The sequence below is a fragment of the Salminus brasiliensis genome, chromosome 22 (genome assembly GCF_030463535.1).
Source record: "Salminus brasiliensis chromosome 22, fSalBra1.hap2, whole genome shotgun sequence".
NCBI lineage: Eukaryota > Metazoa > Chordata > Actinopteri > Characiformes > Bryconidae > Salminus > Salminus brasiliensis.
The window spans coordinates 19,841,665-19,867,376 of record NC_132899.1 but is presented as its reverse complement, the minus strand read 5'-3'; the positions used below and the strand labels follow the sequence as shown (position 1 = coordinate 19,867,376).

Genomic DNA, 25,712 nt, shown 5'->3' with positions numbered 1-25,712 from the left:
TTCCTCCATTTGCAGCTTCTGTTCTTAGAAAGTTGAACCGCTAAAGGACGTCTGTTTAGTTTGCTTTGGAAAAATTGGTCATTTTAATCTGAGATTTCTGAGCTGAAATGGTCATTAAGCTGTGAATGGGATGGAAAGCCTGCACAGCTTTGACCAGGTAATAGAGCTTATCTGCTTAATGTCTGCCAACATAAGATGCAGAATGATTGTGAAAATGAATATTATTATGTTGATATACTTTCTGACTGTGTTCTGGCTCTGAGGCCTTGGATATGAGTTTTCTTTTCTAAAGATAAATAATTTACACTATATACACGATATAAATAAGAATTAAAAAAGCAATAACAATACTATTTACAGGTTATTGCAAATGACTCTTAATTGCACATGTGTTGTCGCACATAGTAAAGACCTGTTCTTAGGGTTTCTGTTAATATTAGAAAAAGGCAACATATCCCAACTAAAGGCACAACATTGCTGCTAATACATCCAAAATATTTGGGCACCCCTGCCCAAAATATTTTGTAACTTTAACTTTATCAGTCCACCGGAATTGTTTCCAAAACACATCACACTTGTTTCAATGGTTCAGATGCTGAATCTTGTGGTGAGGATGCAGGAAAGGTTTCCTGCTGAAAGGCTTCCTTCATGAAGGTCATATCTGTGCAGGTGTCACTGCACAGTAAACCAGTGCACCTCCACTCCAGAGTCTGCATCGTCTGTCTGAAGGTCTTTTGCAGTCAAATAGTGCCTTTTCTTTTAGCAATCCCATAAACATTCTCTCTGTAATTTTTTTTTTTACTTTCAGACCTCATCTTGACCCCCTCTACTCCTGTTAACTGGCACGTCTTAATTACATCAGAAGCTGAGGAAACAGCTACCTGTGCTATCTCGTAACAGCGTTCTCCTTCCATCAATTCTTCTTGTTTTTAAAAGTGCTACACAGCTGATTAGAGGAGTCTGTGGCTGCTGATTGCTGGGCAATATTTGAGGAGCCAGACTATTTATGAAGCTTTGCAGTTTGCATAACCTGCCCTTCCTAATGGTCAAGATGTGAAACACTGTCATGCAGAAACATGAGGAATCAGAGAGATTTACTGTGGTGGTGATTAGAGCCAGACATCTGAACCATTCAATGCCTCTAAAAGCTAGATCACAGTTAAATGAAGGCTAAATGAAATACGTGCCCTTTTATGACAGTTTTGAATGAAGAAATGTAAATATATTTTATAGTATTTCACTGGTGATTTTGGAAAGTAAATAAATGGCTATGGCTGCAGCTAAGTGTTGTAGACACTGTGTCCCCTGGTCCCGATCACCACCACTGCAAAGCAAGCCAACACTTTTCTACACAATAAACCATTTCACAGTAAATCACTTCACAGAATTACTTTGTTTACACCTTAAATATAAAGAATATCTAAACATTACGAATAAATTGGTTTGTTTTTGTACTGTTGTAACGTTTTCAATATCAACTGTTTAGTGCTTTAACGTGCAGATAACGTGGTTATTAAAACCCGTGTTTACGACTTGTGTTTTTAGTCATTAGGAGCACATTAAACTTCATTAAACGCTGGATTTGGGCCTTTCTTCTGTCCTTCAATGGCGCCTTTACTGAAACTCCACCTACGACGTTTTGTAAACACGTCCTTCGGTGGCGCATGCGCAGTGTGCGGCGTTTAAACCGACTGTGCGCTCAACATGGTGCTGAAGATCACGCTAGAAAATGGGGGACACTAATAAAAGTGGAGTATAGGAGCACTTTCGATGGGACTTGGCTCCTGTGAAGGGAAGACGTTTGGAGTAAACGGGGACGTTTCCACGCCGGCGTTACACAGACTCTCGTAACTGAGCGGGTTTGAGGGCAGCGGAGGAGAAAGAGACTGTTGTTGTTTTCCCTCTCCTCGGGCTGAAGCCGCCAGCAGGTCCAGCACTGCGGATCAAAATGGAGGCGAGTGCTGAGTAGCTACACCGGGCACTTAGCGAAGTGCAGAATTGCTGCTGAACCAGAGAATAACACTGATTTGCGTGTTTGGCTTTATTCTTCGGAAACCTGGTTGGTCTGCGAAGGCTTGTCTTGTAGACGGTGTTAAATAGCTAGCTCGCTAACTGAGTTAGCAGGCTAGCTAATTAGCTAGCTGGCTAGCTAGCCTGCGAAGGCGGTGTTCAGCAGCATCATGAAGGATTTCCAACTTTGTTCCCAGGCTGGTCCAGGTGAGATTGGACGCCGTGGCTTGTAGATTGTATTTTTACACTTGGTACCTACATTGCTGGCTCGTGTGGAAAACTAACTAAACGCTGTTTATTTCAACTGCAGGTTAGAAACACCGGCGCCGTTGACTTGCGTGGTCTTCGCTGGTTCGACGTCGCAGGCTGCCATGCTATCACCGCCATTGGAGCTATGGTTCATTCTGTAGCTTGTTGTTCTCGCCATGAATATGCGCTCGGAGTCCATATCTAACGTGGGACTGCGCTCAGAATCCAACAATTTCTATCTGTCGAGAGGAGCCTCGGGGCACACTGTCGGTGTCCCGAGAAATTCGTACACTTTCGTGACTGAAACACATGATCCGCTTGGCGCTGCCCTCAGCAGCGCCGGACAGCACTTCATTACTTCCAGAAACCTGGACAAGAACCTCGTTGGGAAGGAGACTCGGCCGTTCCTGCCGATAGGGCAGAACAAAGCGGTAGCTGTTCCTCCTGGAGCCAGCTCTGAGAGCGCAGAGACCCTTGCATCTCAAGCCAAACAAATGGGGGGCGAAGGGACCCCTGTTAAAAGTAAAACTCCACTCGGACAGACCAACGCTATGGACAACAAAGCAGAATTTGTTTCAATGAATTCTCACAATTCCAGGGATTCTGGTGGGGAGGACAGTGCAAAGGGGTTGGACAGTATGGGGGCGTCTCATGAACACACGGAGGGTAAACGAAAGAACATAAAGAAGACCCCTGGCCACCCCAGTGCACAGGCCAGTTGTCTCCGGCAGCTCCTTCTGCTTCAGCTGGACCTGATCGAGCAGCAGCAGCAACAGCTTCAGTCCAAGGACAAGGAAATAGATGAACTTAAAGCAGACAGAGACACGGTATGCAAAGGGGGTTGTAAGATGAGCTGGAACTAGTCTTTTCTTGACGATACCCTTGCCTGTGAAGTTCAGGACTTTTCAAGCTTATGAAATGACCTTGTCTTAAAAGTGGCTTGTCTTCCTACAGCTGCTGGCTCGCATTGAGCGAATGGAGCGGCGCCTACAGCTGATGAGCAAGGAACCACGTGATAAGCGCCTGTTCCAGCCACTGGAGCGATGGGTCCCAGACACAGATGACTTCTGGGATTCTGATGTGGGGGACAGTCCTCAGACCCCCAGCGCTAAGGGCTCTTCTTTTAGTCGAGGCAGCAAGGTGCAAAAGAGGTAACACATTTAGATGTTTACCCTGTGTATGTCGTATCCACTCGTGTTTACTTCAGTAGTATTGAAGGTGCATATTTTCATTTTGTTCTTTAGGAAATTTGGTTTCATAGATTCCAAGATACAGAGGTCACAGGGAAAGGCTTCCAGATTAACGCCCCAGAAATCAGACCCTGGAGGAGCTTCACCATGTCACAGGGACCTGCGAAACAAGGAGACCCCAGAGAAAGCGGGACTGGGGAAGTCGTCAGGACAGACGGAGGCCCTCTCCGAAGGAGAAGATAACTGTGAACATGAAGACTTGCCGTACATGACAACGACAGAAATGTACTTGTGCTGTTGGCACCAACCTCCTGTCTCACCTTTGCGTGAATCGTCGCCCAAGAAAGAGGAGGATGTTGCCAGTAAGTGCTTTGAATACAGACATTAGCTTTAATTACAGGCATGTTCATATGTCATGAAATGTCTTCTGTCTTGTAAACGCAGTCCCATCATGGAGGGAAAACAGCATGGAGCCTTTGATGGACGAAGATGCTTTGGATGTCCCTGAGGTGAGGAAATGTCTTAATTTGTGCATTTTCTTTACTTTGTTGCTGTTCCACACATGCAAGAACCAAATTCCCAAACATATATAACTGTTTTCTGCTACCTGCAGAGTCTTGAGGACGGGGTCTTCCTGAAACGCCATGCAAAGCTAGAGCTAGATGAGAAGAGAAGGAAAAGGTAGGTGTATGTGTAACGGGTGTCTGAAAGTCTTACTTTCCAGATAATCCTTCTTTTTCCTGCTGACTGGCCTTTTTTCTCACTGTAGATGGGACATTCAGAGGATACGGGAGCAGCGTATGCTACAGAGGCTGCAACAGCGCATGGAGAAGAGAAAGATAAATGTTCAGGAGAGTGAGCCAGAGCTGTCGTCGTTTTATCCTGAAATTGATGATGGTATGTTCTGTACTTTATTTGGAATCTTTTGGAATAGTTCTGGCAGTAAATTGCATCGTCTTACATTGCATTCTGAATACAAAAAACTAGACTTCCTTTTTTATTATGTGTGTTTTAATGGTTATTTTTGTCCACAGTGGAGTCGATTATCATCACCCCCTTTCTCCCTGTTGTGGCCTTTGGTCGGCCTTTGCCCAAAATCACTCCACAGTAAGTACCTTGTGTTTAGATGGTTTAAATCTTTAAGATCTGCTTGTTTTGGAGTTTGGTGGGTGTATGATTTTTCTCTCTCTCTTGCACAACCACACAGGAACTTTGAGTTGCCATGGCTTGATGAAAGAAGTCGTTGCCGTATAGAGAATCAGAAAAAACAGACTCCTCACAGGACCTGCCGGAAATAAGCCAGTCTCCTTGAGATTGCGTACATATCCAAGTTGAATGCTGCAGAGAGAAAGAGGTGGCCCTTTTTAAGGCTACAGAATACTTGATGAGTTCCATGGGTTTGTGTGGATTCATAATTAAATGGCAATAAGAGAACCATGTGACAATAAGAGAGGATGACAGTGGAGCAAGATTTATTTATATTGTTAATCATTAGGATAAACCTATCCGCTGAATGCCCTGTAATTTTCTTTAAAAAATATGTCTAGTGTTCAGCCTTGATTGATTGCCGTATAAAATAGTTCTGGTCCTGCTCTGTCTATTTTTACATTAATGATGGTATGCAGGCACTGCTTTAAGCAAGTTTCATGTGCATTACCTTGTGGACATCTGATGCATATTTTGCATGTAATGCCTCAGTGGATTTTTGAATATCAGGCTGTGCTGAAAGGTTTAGTGAAACGTGTGAATCGGAAATCTCAAGTGATGATTCAAAGGCTTAAGACTTAAATCCTTAATTTCTCTTAACTTTAGAATGCATGGTTGTCTTAAGTCAAAGCATCATATGGTGAGAAGTTTCCATTTTTGTAAGTGCAGTAGAAGTTCCATAAAAAAAATAACAACAAACTGTTAACTTCACAAGTTCAGAGTTGCATAAGCAATGTGTGATTTGTTTTAGATCCAGTAGTTCTTCTTTGTACGCTTCAACTGGAGGTCCGCACATCTGTAAAGCTGTTTATGCAAGTGGACTGAGAGGACATCCAGTAATCTTTCAATGTTAAGCAAGTGGTCAGTCACTATTCTTGTTTATGCCTATCTGATCTTGTAATTGGGAACTTTTGCCACTTTACCTTTGTCTCCAAATCTTGTCCACATCCAAAAGAACATCTTCAAGCATCATGTCAGCGTTTGGTCATGATAAACTTTGTGCCTCGTACAACAAAACTTCAGTAGAAAATCCAAAGCCATGCCTCAGCTTAGTCTATAGTAACTTGATTTTTATTTTTCACCACACGCATAATTTCTTTTCTTTTTTCTTTTTAAACATTTGAGATTTTTGTGTCTAGCTTCTTCATACGTGTAGGATGTATATAAGGGAAAATGTTATTTTTTTATTATTTATGTTTGTGTTGTATGTTCAGTATAGATGATATATTGATAGAATGTTGAAAAGAGTAACTGAAGAAATTTGTTTTGCAAAAAATACAAATCTTATTATTTCTGCATTTGTCTTTTTTTGTTTTGTTTTTTTTACTCTTGGACATTGTGAACATTGATTTATGTGAAGTCTTGCTTTCATGAAAACCTCATGAAACGGTATTGGTGATTGTCTTGTTTGCCTGTTAAAGTTGGAACAACCACTGCATGGTTTGTGCAGTGATCTGTTCACTCAATATAACATTGAAGGAGATTCGTAGAGTTTGTGACTGACAAGACTAGTCAAAGCATAGGGGCCTGGCTTAGTCCATGACCATGAAGTCTAGTGATAGACTTTTTCTTTCCAATAGAGAATCTCCATTCAGAATTTTATGTAGTCCAAGACTAAGCCTAATCCCTATCTGTAAAACCGGCACATCACTGTAATGCTTTAGCTACACTAAACCCTGGTTTTATAAGCATGTTTAAAATCTAAGAAATAGTACAGCCTAAGGCATATTACTCCCTTTCTACGGTGACCATGCAAGTGAGTGGACGTATTCCTCAGGTATGGAAGTGTGTAAAAGTTAAAGAATGTGGCTTTCCCACTTACCCTAAATATACCCTATGATTAATCCAAGATAATGTAGCTTTGTGTTGGGATGCTACAGGCCTCATTAATCCTGAACTAACACCACAAATACTGGATTAAACACAGTTCTGATCATGGATTATGATTCATGGTTGTACTGTTCCACTAGAAATGACTAATCGGAGTTTATCAGTCTCAGCTAAATGTGAAAAATGTTTATTGAAGAAAAAACCCCAAGGGAAAAATACAACATACCAGTTTCATTTACTTTTAGATAAATACTATACTATAATACACACGTAATTGTAAATCAGATTGTTTGAACCCTTTCATCATCAATAAAATTTCTTCTTTTGACGGAAAACTAGTGAAACTAGTAGAGAACTTTTGCTTCTAGGCATGTAAAACCCGACGGCCCATTACACACAGTTTATGTGAAGTGTAGGAAACGTGTTTCCTGGTAAACCTGGTACCAGGAAAAGGTTTAAGCTTTCTGATAAACATAAACTACAGTGCTTGAAAGATTTACTGTTCTAAAATAAAACCACAACTATACAAATGAGACATGTAAAGTTGTAGTAACGCCATTGTGCACTATTTGTATAAAAGATTGAACATTTATTGGACTAAATAGATTACAGACAGTAGGCCTTTTTTATAATTAAACTATTTAGTGTTTTTACTCTCAGCAACATCCAGCAAGGATCCTGTGGTACTGCTGGTTTTTCCCCTCCCAGTAAAAGCTTTCTTTATTTAAGTATGGTCTGCATGGCATGAATGACCTGGAAAACATGCAAGAGACCACATCTTTGATTGGAGCATTTGTTTGGTAGAATAACATCAACCGGCACATATAAAGTAGAAAAAAAAAGAAAAAAGGAAGAGAAACAGAAAAAAAAACCTTCACACAAGTAAGCCTTGTGCCACAAAATGTCACTGCATTCCATTTCTGCAGTGTTTCTCCATCCCCTGCTTTAATCACTCAACTTTTCATTAAGGTGTTAGAAAGCTTTGTACATTTCTTCCTGCTCTGATGTCTTCACCAAAAGTCCTGTCCCTCAGTCTCTTCTGAGATTGTTCAGTCTTTCCTCCAGGTCAGCGTCTGCATCTGCCAGACTCGGCTGTGGCTCCGCTTTCTTCCCAGTTGCGACTGCAAGACTCCCCCCGGTAGAAGGCAGGTCTGTTTAAAAGCACACAGACACACACATCACATCACACATTAAAATCACTTATTAAAAAAAACATAGGCAGCAAAAAACACAATAATAATAATGATGATAGAATTATCTGCTATAAGATGTGTAGTTTTTTTGTAGATGCCATACTTGAGAGTTCATCTGAAAGATTTAGACCCAGCTCATCCAGCACCTGTGAGACCACAGCATCACTATCAAAGAGAACAAAAGACAGGTTAAGACAGGAACAGATAAGCAAATTCACATTTAAGCCCAAAGAATTCTGTACAGTCCCACCTTTCTTCTTCATCATCCTCATCTCCCATTGCATCATCAATTGCATCATTCATCATCTCCTCCTTCATGTCCATAATTTCACTTTGGCGCTCAAACTCCATCATGATCTTCTGAATTTGTGGCAACTTCAGCTGTGTGAAGGGAACAGCTTTCAGTGAATACTTGGAATCAAAATTGTAACCTTGTATATTTGTGATTGTTGAGTTAGTCCTTGATGATCACACCACATATCTCTCTGTCACACCATATTTTGGTCCCAGGCCCAGGGTCAAGAATGGCGTTGTGTATGCATCACTGTCTGAACTGAGCAGGCATGAAAATCTAAACTGTTTACACCCTTTACAAGCAAATGCAGACTGACCTGTCTGTTCATTGTAGCCATGGCTTTGGTGACTCCTTTCATTGCCTGTGCCATGCTGTTGTTGGACTTGAGGGTCTGGATTTTGAGGCTAACTGCTTGGATATTGGCTCTCATCATGATGAACTTTTTAACATATCGCCTAGTGCGAACCAAGTCCTTTGCCATGATCTTAACAGCGTCCTGGAATAATGAAAACATCACATTTACTCATTAATGCATAGTGACATGAGAGCTGATGGTTTAGAATCATAACAATGTGAAGGCCTCCTTACCATCTGTCCTTGCTTGGCCATTTTCTTAATGTCAGCTATGATTTTCTTTTCCTGTTGTTCCAGCCTCTGACGTTCTCTGTCTAGATCTCTCATGGCTCTGTTCAGTGCTCTCTGGTTCTGTCTCAGCATCTCCTCTGGAGTTTTTCTCCGCCCGAATAAGAACTCCATCTAATGATGAGCCAAAAAAGAAGAGAGAGTTGCTATTCAATTCTGACAACAGAGTACACAACATTACATAACATAACATCCATATTGGGAACAACATGCCTAAAATACTCTGGGGTAGTCACATGATAACCAAGGTTAAAGAATGAGTCAGATGACGGTGTGCTGTTGACATCATCTTTGGCAGAAACGCACCTTAATACACTTGAGAACTGTCTCAACTGTATCGTTTGTGTAGACTGTGTAGTTTCATAATAGTATATTATTAAATAGTAGCCTTTAAATACAAAACTACCTAAGTTTTTAATTTGTTTCATGAGTTTTTAATTCACGAATTAATGGATTACACATTTTAAATAAATTAAATGATATAAATTAAATACATCAAATATAAAAGTTGTAAGTTGTTAGTTGTAGTGACCATCTAAACGAGCTAAACTACAAAATGATGATCAAGCCTCAGCTACACGAGACTAGCTGCCAAAACATCCAAAACAACTGCTAATAAGCGATCAGCTTAGCCCTGGTAATAAGATACTCTGACCTGACAGTGGCATAAAAACTACTTTACCAATACAAACAAAACTTTCTGCGGGAGTGAAGCACTGATCTGACATGTTGTGAGCACTAAAATAGGCTTTCACTTTCCTCAACTCAGGTTAGCGGCTAAGATAACAACACAGGCTGCTAACAGGCTAGCTAGCTAACCCCAGCTAGCTGCTAACACCACCTCAGCCCGAGCAGAGGCACGTTCATGTAACACTCGCCTTAATTCTCCTCTTCGCTGGTGAAATCCCCCAGATAAGTGTGAACTGTCTCGGGTCGCGGCGGGTCTGTGAGTGTTTTCTCGGTCTCTGGCTCACTGGGAGCGCTGGTTGGTCTACTGGTTACTGGTCTGGTGCTCCCTCTTCCGCATCTCCACACTTCCTATGGAACGCTCTTACGTCAGAGCATTTAAACGTCCAGGGACTGAGGCGAGCCGGTGACGTCATTTTTTAACTTTCTGAGCTCTTTGACTCACAGGAGCTTCACTGTACAGACCTTACAGATGAACCCTGAGCCACACCAGCTGAAATCATATACAGCTGTTCATATGAAGTGTGAAGTAAAGCCATTTTACATCATTTATGTAAATCTTTGATTAGACCAGTTTAATTAAAGCCCAGTGCCAAACCAATAACTAGTACCTAATAAAAAGTTGACCAGTTCCTGATTCAGTGAAATCAGGGGATCTACTCTATTTGTAAAAACGAAAAACTGTATTATATATCACTGTCATGCAAAAAACTCCAAACAGGCAACGTTACAGTAAAATCCTTAGCTTTCACTGTCAGGCAAAAACATATATGTACATTTGTAAGATATATTTACATTTGTTACGTAACGTGAATCTGGCAGATGTTCTTTGTATTGTGTCAAATGTTTTGTTTATGATGAATGAATCACTAAGAATACAGTAAAATAGAATAGAATAGAAGAAAATATATTAAAATAATTGTACATACACTCTTATTAAACATTAAGAACGTTTGTATGCATTGAGGTGACAATATTTTCCTGTAAAAATAATATAATACAGAAGTGAAAAATTAAAATTAAAGCTAAAATTGTTTAGGAATAGTAACAGTATAGTGCCCTTTACCAAATACAGCGTTTTCTAGAATATAACATCCTGTAGCTTAACTATAGATATTTGTTTACAAGGGAAATGCGTTGTTTGGATAAAACCATTTACAGATTAATTTACAGTAAAAAAAAAAAAAAAATGTTCCTGTAATGGCAGCTCACTCTGGTACTATAGACTGTTGTGTATAGGGTTGACACCAAGTTGCAAAGCATTAAAAACAACAAAATAATTACTGTACAGATTAATCAGCCGTGTATCAGCATGACATGGAGCCTCAGAAGTAGAAAGGGGTATAAAAATCCACGTACAGACCTTAATAAATCACTCCCTCAGTTTATTAATACACCATTATCTCGAGTTATCTCCACTGCTTTTAGAGAGGTGCTTTAGTCAAGTATTTGGTCCCTAAATATTGATCTTCTGCATGTATGCTTTAGGGGCTCTCTTAAACGGATATTTTGCCTCTGGACCCGTGAAACCCCGGAGAAGCAGCACCGAGAGCGCTGTGCTTCATGAGCTGAGCCTACAGGCGGCAGTGCTGCCTGATCTGGAGGTACACACAGCTGTCCGTGAATCACAGAGGAAAGAAAAAAATCGACTGAAGCACACAATGCAGTTTCACTGTGGGGTTTATCCACCCAGCACTCTCCGACTGCCAGCTTTCCGAATTAAAGCGAGCCGTGTGTTCATCTGATTTTGACGATCGGACTTTATTCTGTCGTGTTAGAGATCCCTCCGGAGAGCGTCTTCGCGGGGGTCGTTGATCTACACTGCGGCGAGAGAGGGGATAATTCAGCTTTACACGACTGAGTGGATTAGACAGAGGGCCGCGGGCGGAAGGAGGTGCCCTTCCCCGGCCTACTCTACAGGGCTCGGACTGCGCTCCTGCGGCTGAAACTCGAGCTCGAGGCCTCGGGGCCTGCTGTGGGTCTTGATGGTCTAATGGAGAAACGAAACGGGCAGCAGCCAGAAGACAGCGATCAGACGCATCGGCCTCTTTGGAGCGGTGGGTACGACCGGAACCGCGCTGTTCTGTGAGCGCTTATGTAGCACAAATGAAGGAGGGTGGTTTTAGTGTGGGAGAGAGATCGGATGAATTCACCTTTCTTTCGTCAAAGGAGGGCTCCCTCTTCGCTAACTGGGCAGTTTTCAGTCGCGTTTTGTGTTTTTCTTCAAACGGGTCAAACAGGTTGGAGCTACTTGTCGGATTTTAAATGATTTGTCTGATTTACTCTTATTAGGTGTGTAAGAGTCGCCGCGGTGTGTCATCGAGGCACAGCCGAGTGTGTGAAGTGTTTTTTTTTTTTAGCTGATTAGCAAACAACTTAACCTAGCGCAGTGAGCTAATGGCTATAAACGTAACCCTGTCTGGAGATCCAGCTGTTTTAATGGACGTGCGGGAGAGACACCGAGCCGAGAGGCGATCTTTTCGCATTTCCACCTCTGTAATGTGAAGGTCGGTAGATAGATACTCTACCTAGAAAATGTGCGATAGTTTCGGAACAGCAGTGTTTACACTGGATATTATCAATAGCGTCAGGTAGCAGGCTAGCGATATGGTAATTACCTTACCGTCATTTATGGAGGATGCTAGCTACTAGCTAACCCGCTAGGCCAGTTCACCTAGCGAGCTAACTAGCCAGCCTGTCGTCACCGGCCGAAAAACCAGCCAGACGGTTCAGACAGATGCAGCTATCTTGTTCCTTAGGCGTGTTAACCCGCACTACCACACATGAGTGAATGTGTCTCGCTATGAAAGACCACATAAGGTAATTGTTTTCACATGTAGGATGAAATGTGATGTGCGGCTAGTGCTGATGAACCTGTCAGATATAAGCTAGCTAACCCGTTAGCTATCCGACCATCATCTCACTTGCTGTTTTTTTGCTACTTGGAAAAAATGTCGTCGGACAAAACGTGTCATAGACACCGATATTTACTGCAAACAGTAAATATTTAGTGATATTGTGTGGCTTGCTGTGGATGGTCACGTATTGTGTTTTTGTTGACCCCCTCAGTTTCGTTCTGTTAGTGGTTTCCCCTTGCTAGCACTACAAGTTTCCCCAAAACAGCTGGACAATGCTCCCGCAGAGCTCCTAAAGTAGCAGGGCAGGACAACAACGGGAACCGTCCCCTCCATTTAATAAATGATTCCCTTAGTTGTCTTTTTAGTCATTTTAGTAAAATTGAGGGAAATGTTTATTAAATCAGGGGAAAGTTTTAAGTCTCCATATATTATTTCTTCTGTCTTGATACGTCAGGGGCTCCAGATGTTGCATTACAAGCATGGGACATTTTTTTAAATTATTATTCTTGATGGACGGCATTGTATTTATGGTGCAGATGTGGGTTGTTTAACGCTAACGCCCCCTTTTTTCTATTTTTTTTTTCCAGATGAAACTGACAATGTCTTGATACAAAGGCAGTAACACCGAGGGAAATATCCTGAAATATATAAAGTAAATAGGCCCACAGATGGACAGACATGACTCCGATAAGACAGCAGTGTGCTGACACCATGCAGTCTCCAACTGGTACAAAGCTCTAGGCAGGAATATTAACTCTGCTGTAAACTGGGATACCTACATCGGTCAAGGAGATTTCGGGTGTCCTCGGTAAGAGTTAGGTCCCTCCACGGGTCGAGGTGTTCGTGCCTTTTGCGTGGACTTGCAGTAAATTTTTGACATGGACGGTCCGAGTCGAAGCGGCGGGTTAAGACAGAGCCGTCGCTCCCGTTCTCAGCGCGACAGAGAGCGACGGAGGAGGAGAGCAGATCTCGGGCCCTCGTCACCTTCATCAGCCTCGGACCAGGAGATTTGTAGAGGAGACTCCCTCCTTGGTGCTGGTGGCGGAGAATGTCGGCCCGTCTTTCCTGGTGTCCGACACCGGCCTCCACGCCGGAGGAAGCGAGAGTCCGTGTCCTGCGAGGAAGACATTATCGATGGGTTCGCTATAGCCAGCTTCATAACTTTGGAGGCCCTGGAGGTATTTTTTAAACACATCATTAATGCACGTAATATTTATTAGTAATGTTATTACACCCCTTTTATAATATTGAGGCTGCATTGGTCTCTATTAGATTATATGGTTGTTTTTTTGCATTGCTTTATTAACTGGCAATTAACAGCCAGGTGTCAAGTAAACAGTTGAGCCTAGAGTTCTTAGACCATTAGGCCATTTACAGTAGTTCTCCCTAGTATCACTGTACGTGTGTCTTAATAGATGGACTGTTCTCTGAAGCCGCCAGAGCGAGCCGGTATGCTGATGGTGAGGGGGAGCAAAAGGAAGAGAGGCATGGATGAGAACGGAGGGCCTCTCACAGAGCCTGAGGAAGGAGCTCCAGCTACATACACCAACAGCAGCTGGGAGAAGCGCAGGAATGAGAAAAGGAAGAGAGAGGCCAAGGTGAGGGACAGACAAAAGGCATAGTGATATTTTATTCTCAGCGTTTCAGTTTCACTTCAGTTTTAACAGTAACTGTAATGATTTTTTGATCCTGAAGTGCTATTCGTTTTGAAATGCTTTACTTATTTGACAAGTAGAAGAGTGAATAAAGAAAAATGAAGAATGAATTTTATATGCTACTAAAAATGTATATTATGGAAAGGCTCATTCCTGTGATTTGTGTTTTTAGGTCTCTGGAAATCTCATGGAGACTGGATACATTGTAAGTGTATTTGTTGTCTTGAAGTGCCTCTTTCTGTATGTTTTATTGGTGTATTTTAGAAAATGTGCAGCATGAGTGAGTTGTTTATTTTTTAAATGCACTTGTACTTGAGTGTTTTAGTGTTAACCAGTGCATATTGGCATTGATATTCCTTTGTTTTTGTGTCAGTGTGACACGGAGAGCGAGTCAGGAGATAAGGTGGGTTCTCTTTTGGTATTGACACTTTGATTGTGTTAAATGTTTTTTTTTAAGGAATGTCAGTAATGTTTATGTTTTCTTACTTAAAAATTAGGCATCTGACAACGATATGGAGCCTACATTCATCGTAAGCACTAGAGAAGGTAAATATCACTAATAATTGTTTTCACCAAATGAATGCAAAAGTTGGACAGGCTTGGCACAGTGTTTTGTTTTATTTGTTTCTTTTTTTGAATTGAAGTATTGACAGCCGCTGTAGGTAATCAAACAAACCTTTTTTTTTTTCTTTTTTTTCTCTTTTTCAAATTTCGATTACATAAAAAAAAAAATCTAAATCATCAGTGTGGTCTGTGCAACAATTTGCAAATCAAGCCAATAAACATTTTAAGCTTTGTAAATTATCAGACTCTCCAGACCTACTAACACTTTTTAAACATGGGCTGCTCTAAACAGCTGTCTGAAAATCTGAAAACGAAAGTAGTCAGTGCTCGGAATGCGGAGGAAAGCTATAAGAACATAGCCAAGTGTTTCAAGCTTGTGGTTTTTACAGTGGGGAATGCTATTTACAAATGTCAGCTCAGGGGATGGTCAAGGTGCGATCTGAAAGATGCCAAGAAAGCTCTTGGAGAGAACGACTTGTATGCTGTTAAGGTGGGTAAAAACAAACCCCCTTTTGACCCTACATGAAAATGAAGCTGTGTAAAGAGGGTTAGTAGCACTAACATGGTCCTTGTTTGTACCACAGTTCAATCCAATCGCACAGTGTAATTGGGTGAGAGACGTTCAAAGCTCTTCAAGTATTACTCTGATATGTACACAAGTAACCTAGCAACGATGCTGGCACTTACAATACAAAAACACTAGCCATAGCAGAGCAGTAACGTTATAATTATACAAGTAAAAGAATGACAAACTGTGGTACATTTGCAATGATATCACAGTTATAGCTCTCCCTCCCCCTTGTGCATTATTGCTTAATTGAAGAGTCATAAGAAAGAAACGTGAACTGTGACCCCATCACAAAACTCTTCGTTTAAGGTAAGCTGCAGAACATCTAGACGAGCCAGATAAGTTTTGAAACAAGTGACATGGACTGACAAATTTGGGAAAGATGTGTTTGGAGAGAAAGAAAATGCACTTCATGAAAAAAACAAAAACAAAAAAAAAACCCACCAATATTGACAATATTGCTTTGGTGGAAGGAAAAATTGATTCGACAAAAGTGCAAAACTGCAAATCCTGGACTCTAATGTCAAAGAATCTGTTTGAAAGGCTGAAGCTGTAAATGGGACAGGATAATGGTCTAAACCCTACCTCAGTATCCACCATGGACACTCTGAAGACACACAAACTGAAGCTTTAGGAATGGCCCTTGCAGCGTCCTGACCTAAACATCATAAAAAAAATTGCAAACAGACTGTACACAAGCTTTGCAGAACTAGAGGCCTTCTGCAAAAAGAGTGGGGTAATTTTCAGTCTTTACGAGAACTGAAAGATGTTTAGCTGCAAAAAAAGTGTCTGTAGGCTGTGATTTCTGCCAGTCCTGACTCTCAAACAGTTGCACAAACATTTATTGTGGGCCACACTGATGATATTCTTTCTTTATGTATTTAGAATTATGATTTGAGGCATTAGTCATGATTTCTGGTAAAATGAAACTGGTGGCTGTAAGTGTATAAAGTTTGTATTTAATAACAACGTTGCTGGGTTTGTGTTTGCAATTTTGGACTGCAGATATATAGGGGTGCATAGAGAGATCAGCACTGGCAGTTGTTTGCTTAATTAATGATTAGTATTGGACAGATATTATGGTGTAAAGCAGAATGTTTGTGAAATGGGGTTATTGTGCTAAAACGTTGGCATTTAATTTATTTCACCATTTATAGTCTTACAGAAACGAGTGTCTCATTTAATATTGTTCTATAATGCTAATTATGGATGAAGTCACGGATGAAGTATTTGTGTTGTAAGTTAATATGTATACAACATAAAGGGTCTTATTTTGGCTTGAGAAATGAGAAAAAACAGTTATCCTGGTGATGGCACAGACATCTGTAGTCCAGCATAATTGGGTTTGTTCTTTCTAGGTAGGGTAGACATCGCTCACCCCACAAGAGCTGTCCAATGACCTTGTGTTACCAGCAGTTTTAAATGATGTGGTGGCGTTTAGTGTGACTTGGGGCTAATACGTGCTAGCTTGGTAACCGCTTGGTTGTGTTGTGTGTGTGTGTGTGATCCTGGGGAAACCTACCTAGCAGGTGGAATTGGGCTCTAACTAAGCTCTGACTGAATTTTTTAGGACTTCCAGTGTTTTCTTATCTATCCATGCAGCTTGATTGTATTAAAACAAGGACTGCTTGTAGCGTAGGTTTACTTAATCATTTTCCCATCTTTCCATCAGTGGCACCCAACCCAGTGAGCATGGCCTCTACTGTGAGCAACGGCTGCACCCTGTTGCCTTCGAACAGTGGGCCGCCCCGCCTGTCTGTGACGCCCCGAGTGTCTGGCTTGGAGCGGAGTCAGGAGAGGAGTCTGGAGCTGCCTTATCCTGAAGCCACCTCTACCTCGTCTTCTCTCCCCTCCCTTTTGCCCCGCTCCCCTGATGCCGCCCCGCAACAGAATGGAAATGCTGGACCACACCACCGCCATGATATCAGCCCTCCACGGCACAAGCCTAAGCCGTTTCTCCCCTTCCCTGGCCGGTCACAACCTGCCTATGGTTTAGGGACCAATAGGTCAGTAGATCAGTAGAGTAATAAAAAAAATTGGTAGTAATGTTTTCTTTCAAATAAAAGTACAGAATTCGGAAAGTAACTGGTTAAATGGTTTTTACAAGAGTGGATAGAACCCTAATATCTAAATTTGATGTGTTGCTTGATTTAACAGGAGCAGTACCTCAACTAAACCTCCATCTTCATCTGCCTCTTCGTCATTAATCCGGCCGCCCACACCCTCTACTAGTGTGTCTGCTGGCCGGGGCCCATCTGGGACAGGAGTGCTCCGTCCCTCTTCTCGGCCCAGTCCTAGCGCTCTCTTCACCCCTTCTCCTGGCCTTCCTCCACCACCTCCTCTCCTGCAGGTGTCCCCTCGCTCTGCGACAGGTACATTTAACAATGCAATCTTGACAAGTTAGTTTGTGACTTGGGGACAAGCATTTTAAGCATTTTTGTACTTAAATATTAAAATAAGGTGGGACAGCACAGTGACCCTGCTTAGATGTGGCACTTTCACATTTAATTTTCAGGAAAAAAGCTAAATGCAATGCACAGTTATATTAAGGCACATACTCAATTATGTAAATCAGGGGTGCTCAATCCTGGTCTTGGAGATCTACCACCCTGGAGAGCTAACATCCAACATTCTTTCCTGTGTGCTTTCCTTGGTTTTACCTGATCTTTAGCTCATGGCAGAACTGACTAGCATGTGATGCCACATTGTTACTTGGTCAGACAAAGTCAGTCAAAGTTTCTCCAGCTATTTAGACGCAGCCAAACTTTTGGTTTTGAAATTGCCTACCCAATATCATGGTAGTTTCTCTAATTTGTTCTTGCCCATTATAATTAAACCCAAAACCTATTCATAGTGTTGCTCATGTAAACTGCTGATGTTCCTCCAAGGTTTGTTCTGACGGATTGCAGAATGAACTCAGTGCTGTGTTTTTTCTGCTTCATATAGATCAAGAGCCCCCTTACCGGCAGGACCTGAACTCGCACTTCCTGACCTCCCAGAGTGCAGAGGGTAGAGCTTCAGGGAGCAGTGCTGGTGTCAGCGTGAGCTCCGCATCAGGAGGACCTTCTGCCTCCACCTCCAGCTCTGGCACATCCAGCAGGGCTTCACAAGCCCAGGCCTCCATTCCTCCAATGTACCAGTTCCATCAACACAACCATCAGCACCAACACACTCATACCCACCAACACTTTCTGCATCCACCTGCTGCAGCACCTCCTATGGTAAGAAGGCTACAAATATTATTTAATTTGAAAGTTTTGCCTTTTTTTCTCAAGCATGTTGATATTAATGTCATTTGATGTCTATTTCTATTTTAGTTTGAGAAATATCCAGGCAAGATAGAGGGTCTTTTTCGGCACCCAGTAAGTTTTATGCTTTAGAGGCTGATGTCTGAAATGGCTAGGCACAAAACCATGGTCAGTCGACAAAAGCCGAAAGCTACATCATACAGCGACTAAACATGTGACAATATGGATATGCTACTAAAGTGGCTATTTTGTTTTGCTTAAAAGTTTTTCCCTCAGTACCCACCACCTGTGCCTGGAATTCAGCCTGTACTTCCCCCCACTGGACCACTTAGTTCCCTACAAGGGGCCTTTCAGCCCAAGGTGAGAAATGTCAGTGTCTTTTTTGATTTTTATATATATTTATATATTATAAATAAGTCATTAACTTCACAACAGTGTATTCCTTACCTCCAGGTCGAATTTGTTCTCAGTCCTGGTCCTGGAGTGCCACTCCTCTACACGTTTAAAATTTTTGATGCAATGAATGAACTTGTTGACAGGCTTTTCCTTTCTTGTATAGAAATTGCTACAACAAGCATGACGGGGTGTCCCAGGACCAGCAGTGAGAAACACTGCTCTACTTATTTTATTTCATATGCAGCGATTCTTTTTCTACATAATAGTAGCACGGATACGAATTCCATATAGTAATCTATGCAGCTTAATGTTTCAGACATACACAATTCCCCGCAATGTCTTAGTTTCTTCAGTATACAAGCTAATGCATGCTGTTAGACCCATTGGTACCTGTAATGGGTTAAAATAGTGTGCTGTGATTGACAGCTTGTTGCCCTCCAGGGACCTGCCCCAGAGATGACCGCTCGTCTTGGAGTGGTACCTCCCCACCTGCAGCCTAAAGACCCCAGGGTAGGATATCTCTGCGAAATGTTTATTCCTCCTACTTTGGTCCTGGAGATCTTATTTGTAGTAGTGGATTAAGGAGCACTAAACAGTGGATCATTCTGTTTTTCCCCTTTTCTGTGTCCACAGATTACAGACCCATTTGCTCCATCATTGAAAGTCAGTAATGTAAGCATTACTTCTCTGCCCTTTATTTTTCTTTGTCAGCTTTCTTTCTGATAGTTAGTGTTCACTCTGATTTTCTTTTTCCACTCTGCAGAAGCCTGGAAAGTGGTGTGCTATGCATGTGCGTGTAGCCTGGATGATTCTGAGGCATCAGGAGAAAGTTAAGGTCTGCTCATTTACTTTCCTTTTCTAAAAGCTATTTGTGGATTCGTTTCTTGCCGGAACATCACATTTTGGTTTCAAATATTCTGTATCTTCACACTGAAGAAGTGAAACATTACACCATGGTTTAGAAGTTAAAAAGGTCAGTTTGATTTCCAGTTGATTCCCTTTTTCTGATCTCTTATAGCTGATGCAGGCTGATCCTCAAAAGTTGGACTTCCGTAATGACTTGATGCCACGTCTCCCTGGACCTGGCGGCATTGGAGGAATAGGGGGTCTAGGACCACTTGGCGGTCCCCTACCTCCAACCCATGAACTAACCAGACCAGGCAGTCTCTTCGCAGCTGCTGGTACATGCCTTTCTCTTGTACATCTGTACTCTGCAAAACCTGTTGACTCACATAAGGACATTTATCTCATTGATGCTGGTCGTCATGAAGAGCCGTTTATACTATGTATTAGCCCTTACATTAAAAAGAAAAAGCATTTAATTTACTGACTGAAATCTAACAAACAAACACTGTATTGTCTACACTATTCTGTGATGTTTAGACACTGTAGTAGATGAGTTAAGATGTGATCTTTAAAAGGCTGGGAGAGGACATAACATATAAGTACTAAAGTGGAACACACTATGGTATTCCATTAAAGGCTGTTGAGTATTTGAGTTGACCACTGTGTCTTCTCAGGTGGAGTCAATCCGTCCTCCACTCCATTCATCTCTCCATCAACGCCCCACTCTTCTTTCCTCACCCCAGCAACACATCTGGGTAAGAAATTGGACCACAGAGCTCAACATGAGACTAACTGTAGCCTAGTATTCAATATGTAATTATACAGGAAGAGTGGCCAAGTTCCTGATGTTGATAAGTGGCATCAAATATAACACTGGATGATAAAACAGACATTAAAGCAAGCAGCCTAAATGAGTCCCGTAGTCCATTAATATTATTTTTTTTTTTATTACGTCAAAATTGGGCACTGGATCTATGAGACGCGTCATTAATGCTGATTGTGTTGTGTGTTACAGATCCATATGGCCGCTCACCCCCCTTCCCACCCCTGGGAGCCCTGGGCTCTGGTGCCTTTGGAGGACTTGGTAGCCCCTCATTAAGTGAGTCAAAATGTGAACTTAACAATGGAAACAGAAATTTTAGTTTTTCAGTCAAGGTTTATGGCTTGTATTGACCCATTACATCTGTTCTGTCTGTCTTAGCTGCTAGTTCTGTTTTTGGCCATAAGGCAGAATCCTCTTCAAGTGCAGTAGGAGGTTTGAGTAACCCGCATGATCCATGGAATCGTCTGCATGTTGCCCCTCCCTCTTTCCCCTCCGGGCCCTCTTGGGCCAAAGGACTAGAGAAAAGGGATGAGCGAGATAGAGGCAAAGACCTTGAGAGAAGAGAACTTCACATTAAAGATGAAAAGGACAGGTATGCCACAACTCTAAACAGCCCTTTGTCTCATATTGTAATGATTTAATATTCTAATATAAATCAAATATGCTTCCCTGCTTACTGTTTCTCTCTCTTACAGAGAGAATCTGTATGGTCGTCCACCTGTGCGAATGTCTCCCAGTGCCCCATCCCTTAAGCACCGCAGCAGCACCCCCAGTTCCCACATGAATGGCCTGGGCCTCCTGAGTGTAGGTGCTGGACAGTCTGATGGACAAAACAGGGAACGAGACCGAGAACGGGATCGTGAAAGGGAGAGAGAACGAGATCGGGAACCAGACAAGAGGCAGCATTCGATTTCAGCCTCCAGGGCACCAGCATCAGCTTCCTCGGCACCAGACAGACCTCGTTCTTCCACGTCATCTGTTCTTGCAACCCCTCCTCCAAGTGCCCCCTCAGCACCCTCTCCTCTGGATCTATACCCCAGGCAACCACATGTGCTCAGTTCAGACCCCACCCATCCATCCCAAAGAGAGAGCAGCGGTCCAGCCTCCTCCTCCTCCTCTGTCAGTTCACTTCCAGTCAAGAAGCCTGATCGAACCACAACTCCAGTTTCTAAACCTCCCCCTGGTCTCTCTGGTCTGCCTCATCCCCCAGTGAAAATTAAGGAGGAGAGAAAAGAAGAAACTGAACCAGTGCCAATCTCCCTACAACACCCAGTTGTACCTCCTCATAGCTTTGAGCGGCCCAACAGTCGCCACACTCACCATCCTTCTCCTTCTTCGACACACTCATTGACTCCGACACCTGGAGTGCCTCTTCCTCCTCCTACCCCCCATCCTACCCATCACCATATCTCTCTCTTGGATCGCCAGCGTGCTTTAGAGGCTTATCTCGGTGGAGCTGGTGGTCCGCCTGGACTTGTTGTGGGGGCCCCCGGGGATCGTTTTGGGGTCCATCCGCATACACCACCCCAAGGTCACTCCCACACCCAGGCTCCTCACAGCTTCCCCTGGGATCCCTGGAGGGATCTTGCTGCCCAACAGCATCAGCGTAGAGAAAGCGTATTAGCTTTGCGGCCGGATCCCCACCTAGCACTGCGCTCTGACCCGCACTTGTCCCGTTTACTTCAGCATCAGCATGCACGATATCTAGAGGCAGAGCGAGCAGCAGCAGTAGCTGCATCAATGGCCGCTGGTCCACATCACCCACCTGTTCCTACGTCCAGTTCTTCTGCTTCATCCTCAGCGGGCCGACCAGAGTTTGGATTGATGTCTCATCACTTTGATCGCCCTCCTCAGGTTGGTCCTGGCGGTGGGTTGCTGGATGAGGAACAGCGTGCCCAGATACTGCGAGAGGACTTTGAGAGGGTGCGGTACTTTGGAATGCATCCACACCTCTCTGCGCCTCACTTGCCTAGCCCATCTGCAGCCCATCTAGAGCAGCTGCATGCAGGCTTACTGTCTCACTCGCAGCTCCATCCTGCTGGAGCTTCTGCACCTTCAGCACATCAACCAAGCATATATTCTCGCTTTATGCATCCGCATCACATCCCAAATGGAATCATCGCCAAGGCGCCTGGTCTAATGCCCTTGTCAGTGGGTGCACCTCCTCCGCTCATTCCATCTGCGACTAGGTCCTCCACACCGCCTCGCAGTTCCAGGCTTGGTGGACCTGGAGATTTGGCCCTGTTCAATACACACAAGGACGGCGAGTCCAGATAGTACTAGGTGAGACTAAAGCAGTGAAGGAATTTACTGCACTCGAACTGCTTTTCCTGCTAACGGAAGGATACGCAGGAACCTAACCTGCTAAAGCTAAAAATGATCGTACATTGAGTATTGAGAAGACCTGAGTGGAGGGCAGAGAGACTTTGCAGGGCTGCTCCGTATATTTATCCACTGTGGTTCTATTGGTGCAATTTAAGGTACTCTTTCCCCCTCCCTTCCTGTGCTTTTGATTTATATTTACAATTTTGTTTCAAAGAGGCCTGTGGATGTTCAAAGACTAAAGGCAATGTCCTTTTGTATGAAGAGATATACATACACGCCCTGCAGGCCTGTCTCAAGGCTGATGGATCCAGAAGTGTATTCAGAGATAACGTTTGCATTTTAACACATTGGTTGACATATCTATTTCCCTCGATGAACTCATGGCTGTCAAAATGGCCACCTGTAGAGATGCAGATCTGCGTATGAAGAAGTGAAAAAAGGAGATAAACAGTGGCTGAAGTAGTGCTTCTCCGATTGTCTAGTGTGTGCTCTGTCTGTAACTAGAGAGAAGAAAAAGCACTGTTGTAAAATGAATTTTAAGAAACACATCTTCAGCTTCCTGTTCTTATTCAGTCTACAGCAATCAGAGGCACAACTTCCTTCAACGTTACAATGGATGTCTGCAGATTTATTTTATTTTAATCTTTAAAAACTATTATTAACTGTACATCTTGTTTGATAATATTTTAAAATTTAAAAGGAAAAAAACTCATTCTCCTACACTCTGACTCAATACATGAGCTGGGACAGAATACAGTAGAATAGTGATATTGCTTTTGTAATTATTATTGTTAACATTAATTACCTTATATAATAAACATATTCACTGTTTGTCATAATGTCATTGTTTCAGGTCTCACCAGTTGCACTCCCTTGTTAGAACAACTTATTTGATCCAGGAAATGGCACGAGAGTACAACTGCTATAAGAAAGTAGGGGTTCAAACAAATGCCATTGAACTGGGTTTCTAAGTATCACAAAGCCTGTCCCCCTGTAAACATCACAACGCCTGTTGTTGGTTGCTGAATATATTTATACATTGAGAGAGTGAGGTGAACTTTCAAAAGTCCCCACGTGGACAACATCTTCCACAAACGACACACCTCAGACAGGTATGGAGCATCCACTGGACAAATGGAATGCTTTGTACTGGAAAACAAACAGCAGGATTGAAGGGACTCTTAACCTGAGTACAGGACATTCTGGGTTAATTATTTGAGCAAAAACAATTTTATACCTTTTAAATATGTTCCCCTTGAAAAGAAAGCAACAAAGATTAATTATTAAACAAATTGTTGGTTATTTATATGTGTGTTGCTTTATTGCTTCATTGTACACAGAACTCAGCCTGCTTAAAATAAGTGATTTCTATAGGTTGGTACGCAGAGTTCAGGGATTACTAGTATTATTATTATTATTATTATTATGTCAGTTATTCTCATATTTCTGATCCTTGAGTACTACTGCCATGCATGTTGCAATGTTTTCCCTACTCTTACACACCCGGTTCCCCTCTGCAGGGGTCGTTCTAGAGTTCATTAGCTGCATCAGGTATGTTTGGTGCAGGGGAAGCGCTAAACTATGTAGGTCAGTGGAATTTTAAGACCAAGCTCAAAAAACGCTGCAGTAAAGTACCTGTGCTTTAGGTTTATGGAGCTTGTTTAGAAGGTAAACCTTTATTTTATTCCAGTAGTGTTTCTCAATTTTGGAGCTCATGGTGTTGTGTGTTCTCTGTTTTTACAATCCCAGTTTATTACTTGCATCAGGTGTATTGGGAGCAGGGGAGACTCAAAAATGCACAGGTCCATGGTACTCCAAAAGCAGGATTTGACAACCACTGCTTTAAAACCCTCCACGACATCTGATTTAAATACAGAGCAAGTATGGGTTGAACCGGGGTGCCAGAGACTGTGTTTCTGGTGGCCTGTAACTGCAGATTCCAGTTCCAAGTCAACTTGCCTCAGTGCTGGTTATGGGGATCTACCACTGTACAGAATTTAGCCCTAGTCCTAACCTGGTCTAAATAGGGGTCATCAGGGTCATCTAAATATTAGTCAAGTGCTTTGGATATGAGCTCGCCAACGCGGCAGATTGCCAGCAGCAGGACTGGACACTCCTGCACGGAAGAGTGCCTTCTGAATAACACCACTGGTGGGACCTTGGGGTAGTGTCGACAGGTCAGGTGTTCTCTTGTGAAAGTAATGGTACATCAAACAAAATGTCCTGATTTCCACTGTACTCAAAACCTTGCTGACTGGCCCAAGATATGTTTGGTGTCCAAATGTTGCTTCTTGGGTTCTGCGAGATAAATTTAGCTCTAAAGCAGGGCTGGGGAAACTCTGTTCCTGGAGGGCTGGATTCTTGCACGCTGATTAAACTCCCGTTAATTGCCAGCTTTAGTATGTGTGTTTAGAGCAGGGAAATCAACAGACTGCTGGACTCTCTGGGCCCTCAGTCCCTCACCCCTGCTCTAATGTGAAGCTAAATCTTCTCGTGTGATTCCTTTTGTCTCATAAATCCAGTCCAAAATTTGTCTCTGCTTAAGAATGACAGGATCTAGGTTCCCAGCATTATTTTAATAATAAAACCAGGCCACTGTTAATCTGCTGTAGCCCACAGCAGTGGTGTCCGGCTCCTGGCCTGGGGCCCCACTGTCAGGCAGGTTCTCAGGAAGTCTTTACCCACAGGACAGTCAAGCCCCCTCACAAACAGTTGATGAGCCTGGAGACCTGAAAATGGCCAACGGTGCTGCATCTGAAATACAACTAACATTTTCTGGTCATTTATATTAATGTGAATTAGCCATGCCAGGTGAGTTTTCTTATAGCGGCTAGTGGCATCTGAAATAACACAAACATTGACCGCAAATTGAGCAGATAATGCACAAAGATCGAGTAAAGATATTCTAATATCCTCATATCTATTTTAGGGATTGTGCGCCCGGCCATTCCTGTTTCCCTACAAGACGTGGGGGCGTTATTCGGGCAGCTCTCGCAGTTTTACCTCGCCTTCAGGCCACTGTAATAAACCAAAGCCGTTAAATGTAAAAAGTGCCACTGGAAGTACTGCAGCGCCACTATTAAAACCTTAAATATCGAAACTACACAGTAATGGAGCCCAACTCCTC

At 42.7% G+C, this 25,712-nt stretch overlaps 3 protein-coding genes across 6 annotated transcripts; 2 read left to right on the top strand and 1 right to left on the bottom strand.

Moving 5' to 3' along the window:
- Positions 1 to 1,662: 1,662 nt before the first annotated feature.
- On the top strand, positions 1,663 to 6,088 carry msl1b (MSL complex subunit 1b). Its single transcript, XM_072668155.1, has 9 exons — positions 1,663 to 2,217; positions 2,321 to 3,086; positions 3,214 to 3,410; positions 3,504 to 3,811; positions 3,894 to 3,958; positions 4,063 to 4,130; positions 4,219 to 4,346; positions 4,484 to 4,556; positions 4,657 to 6,088. The coding sequence occupies exons 2-9, from the start codon at positions 2,436 to 2,438 to the stop codon at positions 4,745 to 4,747; spliced, it is 1,581 nt and encodes a 526-aa protein (XP_072524256.1). The 5' UTR covers positions 1,663 to 2,217; positions 2,321 to 2,435; the 3' UTR covers positions 4,748 to 6,088.
- A 561-nt stretch (positions 6,089 to 6,649) lies between these two features.
- Positions 6,650 to 9,664, bottom strand: chmp2a (charged multivesicular body protein 2A). The gene is made up of 6 exons (XM_072668180.1): positions 9,494 to 9,664; positions 8,562 to 8,729; positions 8,290 to 8,469; positions 7,929 to 8,059; positions 7,782 to 7,843; positions 6,650 to 7,636 (listed from the first exon to the last, which is right to left on the bottom strand). The coding sequence occupies exons 2-6, from the start codon at positions 8,727 to 8,729 to the stop codon at positions 7,515 to 7,517; spliced, it is 663 nt and encodes a 220-aa protein (XP_072524281.1). The 5' UTR covers positions 9,494 to 9,664; the 3' UTR covers positions 6,650 to 7,514.
- Positions 9,665 to 10,921: 1,257 nt separating this feature from the next.
- fbrs (fibrosin) lies at positions 10,922 to 23,891 on the top strand. 4 transcript variants are annotated; one of them, XM_072668139.1, is made up of 19 exons: positions 10,922 to 11,359; positions 12,748 to 13,338; positions 13,594 to 13,758; positions 13,988 to 14,020; positions 14,189 to 14,218; positions 14,313 to 14,361; positions 16,620 to 16,953; positions 17,105 to 17,319; positions 17,894 to 18,168; positions 18,265 to 18,309; positions 18,460 to 18,564; positions 19,033 to 19,101; positions 19,225 to 19,263; positions 19,355 to 19,426; positions 19,610 to 19,772; positions 20,112 to 20,192; positions 20,453 to 20,536; positions 20,639 to 20,852; positions 20,956 to 23,891. In XM_072668139.1, exons 2-19 carry the CDS (start codon positions 13,039 to 13,041, stop codon positions 22,535 to 22,537), a joined length of 3,855 nt encoding a protein of 1,284 aa, XP_072524240.1. In that variant the 5' UTR covers positions 10,922 to 11,359; positions 12,748 to 13,038; the 3' UTR covers positions 22,538 to 23,891. The 4 variants fall into 4 exon arrangements, with proteins under 4 accessions (XP_072524240.1, XP_072524238.1, XP_072524239.1 ...); XM_072668137.1 differs by having other exon boundaries at positions 13,576 to 13,758; positions 18,460 to 18,555; XM_072668138.1 differs by having other exon boundaries at positions 13,576 to 13,758; positions 19,225 to 19,254.
- Positions 23,892 to 25,712: the final 1,821 nt, after the last annotated feature.

Bases quoted from the DNA above. Each gene is read 5' to 3' on its own strand.
- fbrs (XM_072668135.1), top strand. From the start codon at position 13,039: ATGGACGGTCCGAGTCGAAGCGGCGGGTTAAGACAGAGCCGTCGCTCC. The intron at 14,021-14,188 runs GTAAGTGTATTT...TTTTTGTGTCAG, and splicing joins TCATGGAGACTGGATACATT to TGTGACACGGAGAGCGAGTC. The intron at 18,565-19,032 runs GTCAGTGTCTTT...GTTGCCCTCCAG, and splicing joins TTCAGCCCAAGGTGAGAAAT to GGACCTGCCCCAGAGATGAC.
- chmp2a (XM_072668180.1), bottom strand. From the start codon at position 8,729: ATGGAGTTCTTATTCGGGCGGAGAAAAACTCCAGAGGAGATGCTGAGA. The intron at 8,470-8,561 runs GTAAGGAGGCCT...TCATTATTCCAG, and splicing joins TGGCCAAGCAAGGACAGATG to GACGCTGTTAAGATCATGGC. The intron at 7,637-7,781 runs GTATGGCATCTA...GCTTTTAAACAG, and splicing joins TCTTTCAGATGAACTCTCAA to ACCTGCCTTCTACCGGGGGG.
- msl1b (XM_072668155.1), top strand. From the start codon at position 2,436: ATGAATATGCGCTCGGAGTCCATATCTAACGTGGGACTGCGCTCAGAA. The intron at 3,411-3,503 runs GTAACACATTTA...TTTGTTCTTTAG, and splicing joins GGCAGCAAGGTGCAAAAGAG to GAAATTTGGTTTCATAGATT. The intron at 4,131-4,218 runs GTAGGTGTATGT...TTCTCACTGTAG, and splicing joins GATGAGAAGAGAAGGAAAAG to ATGGGACATTCAGAGGATAC.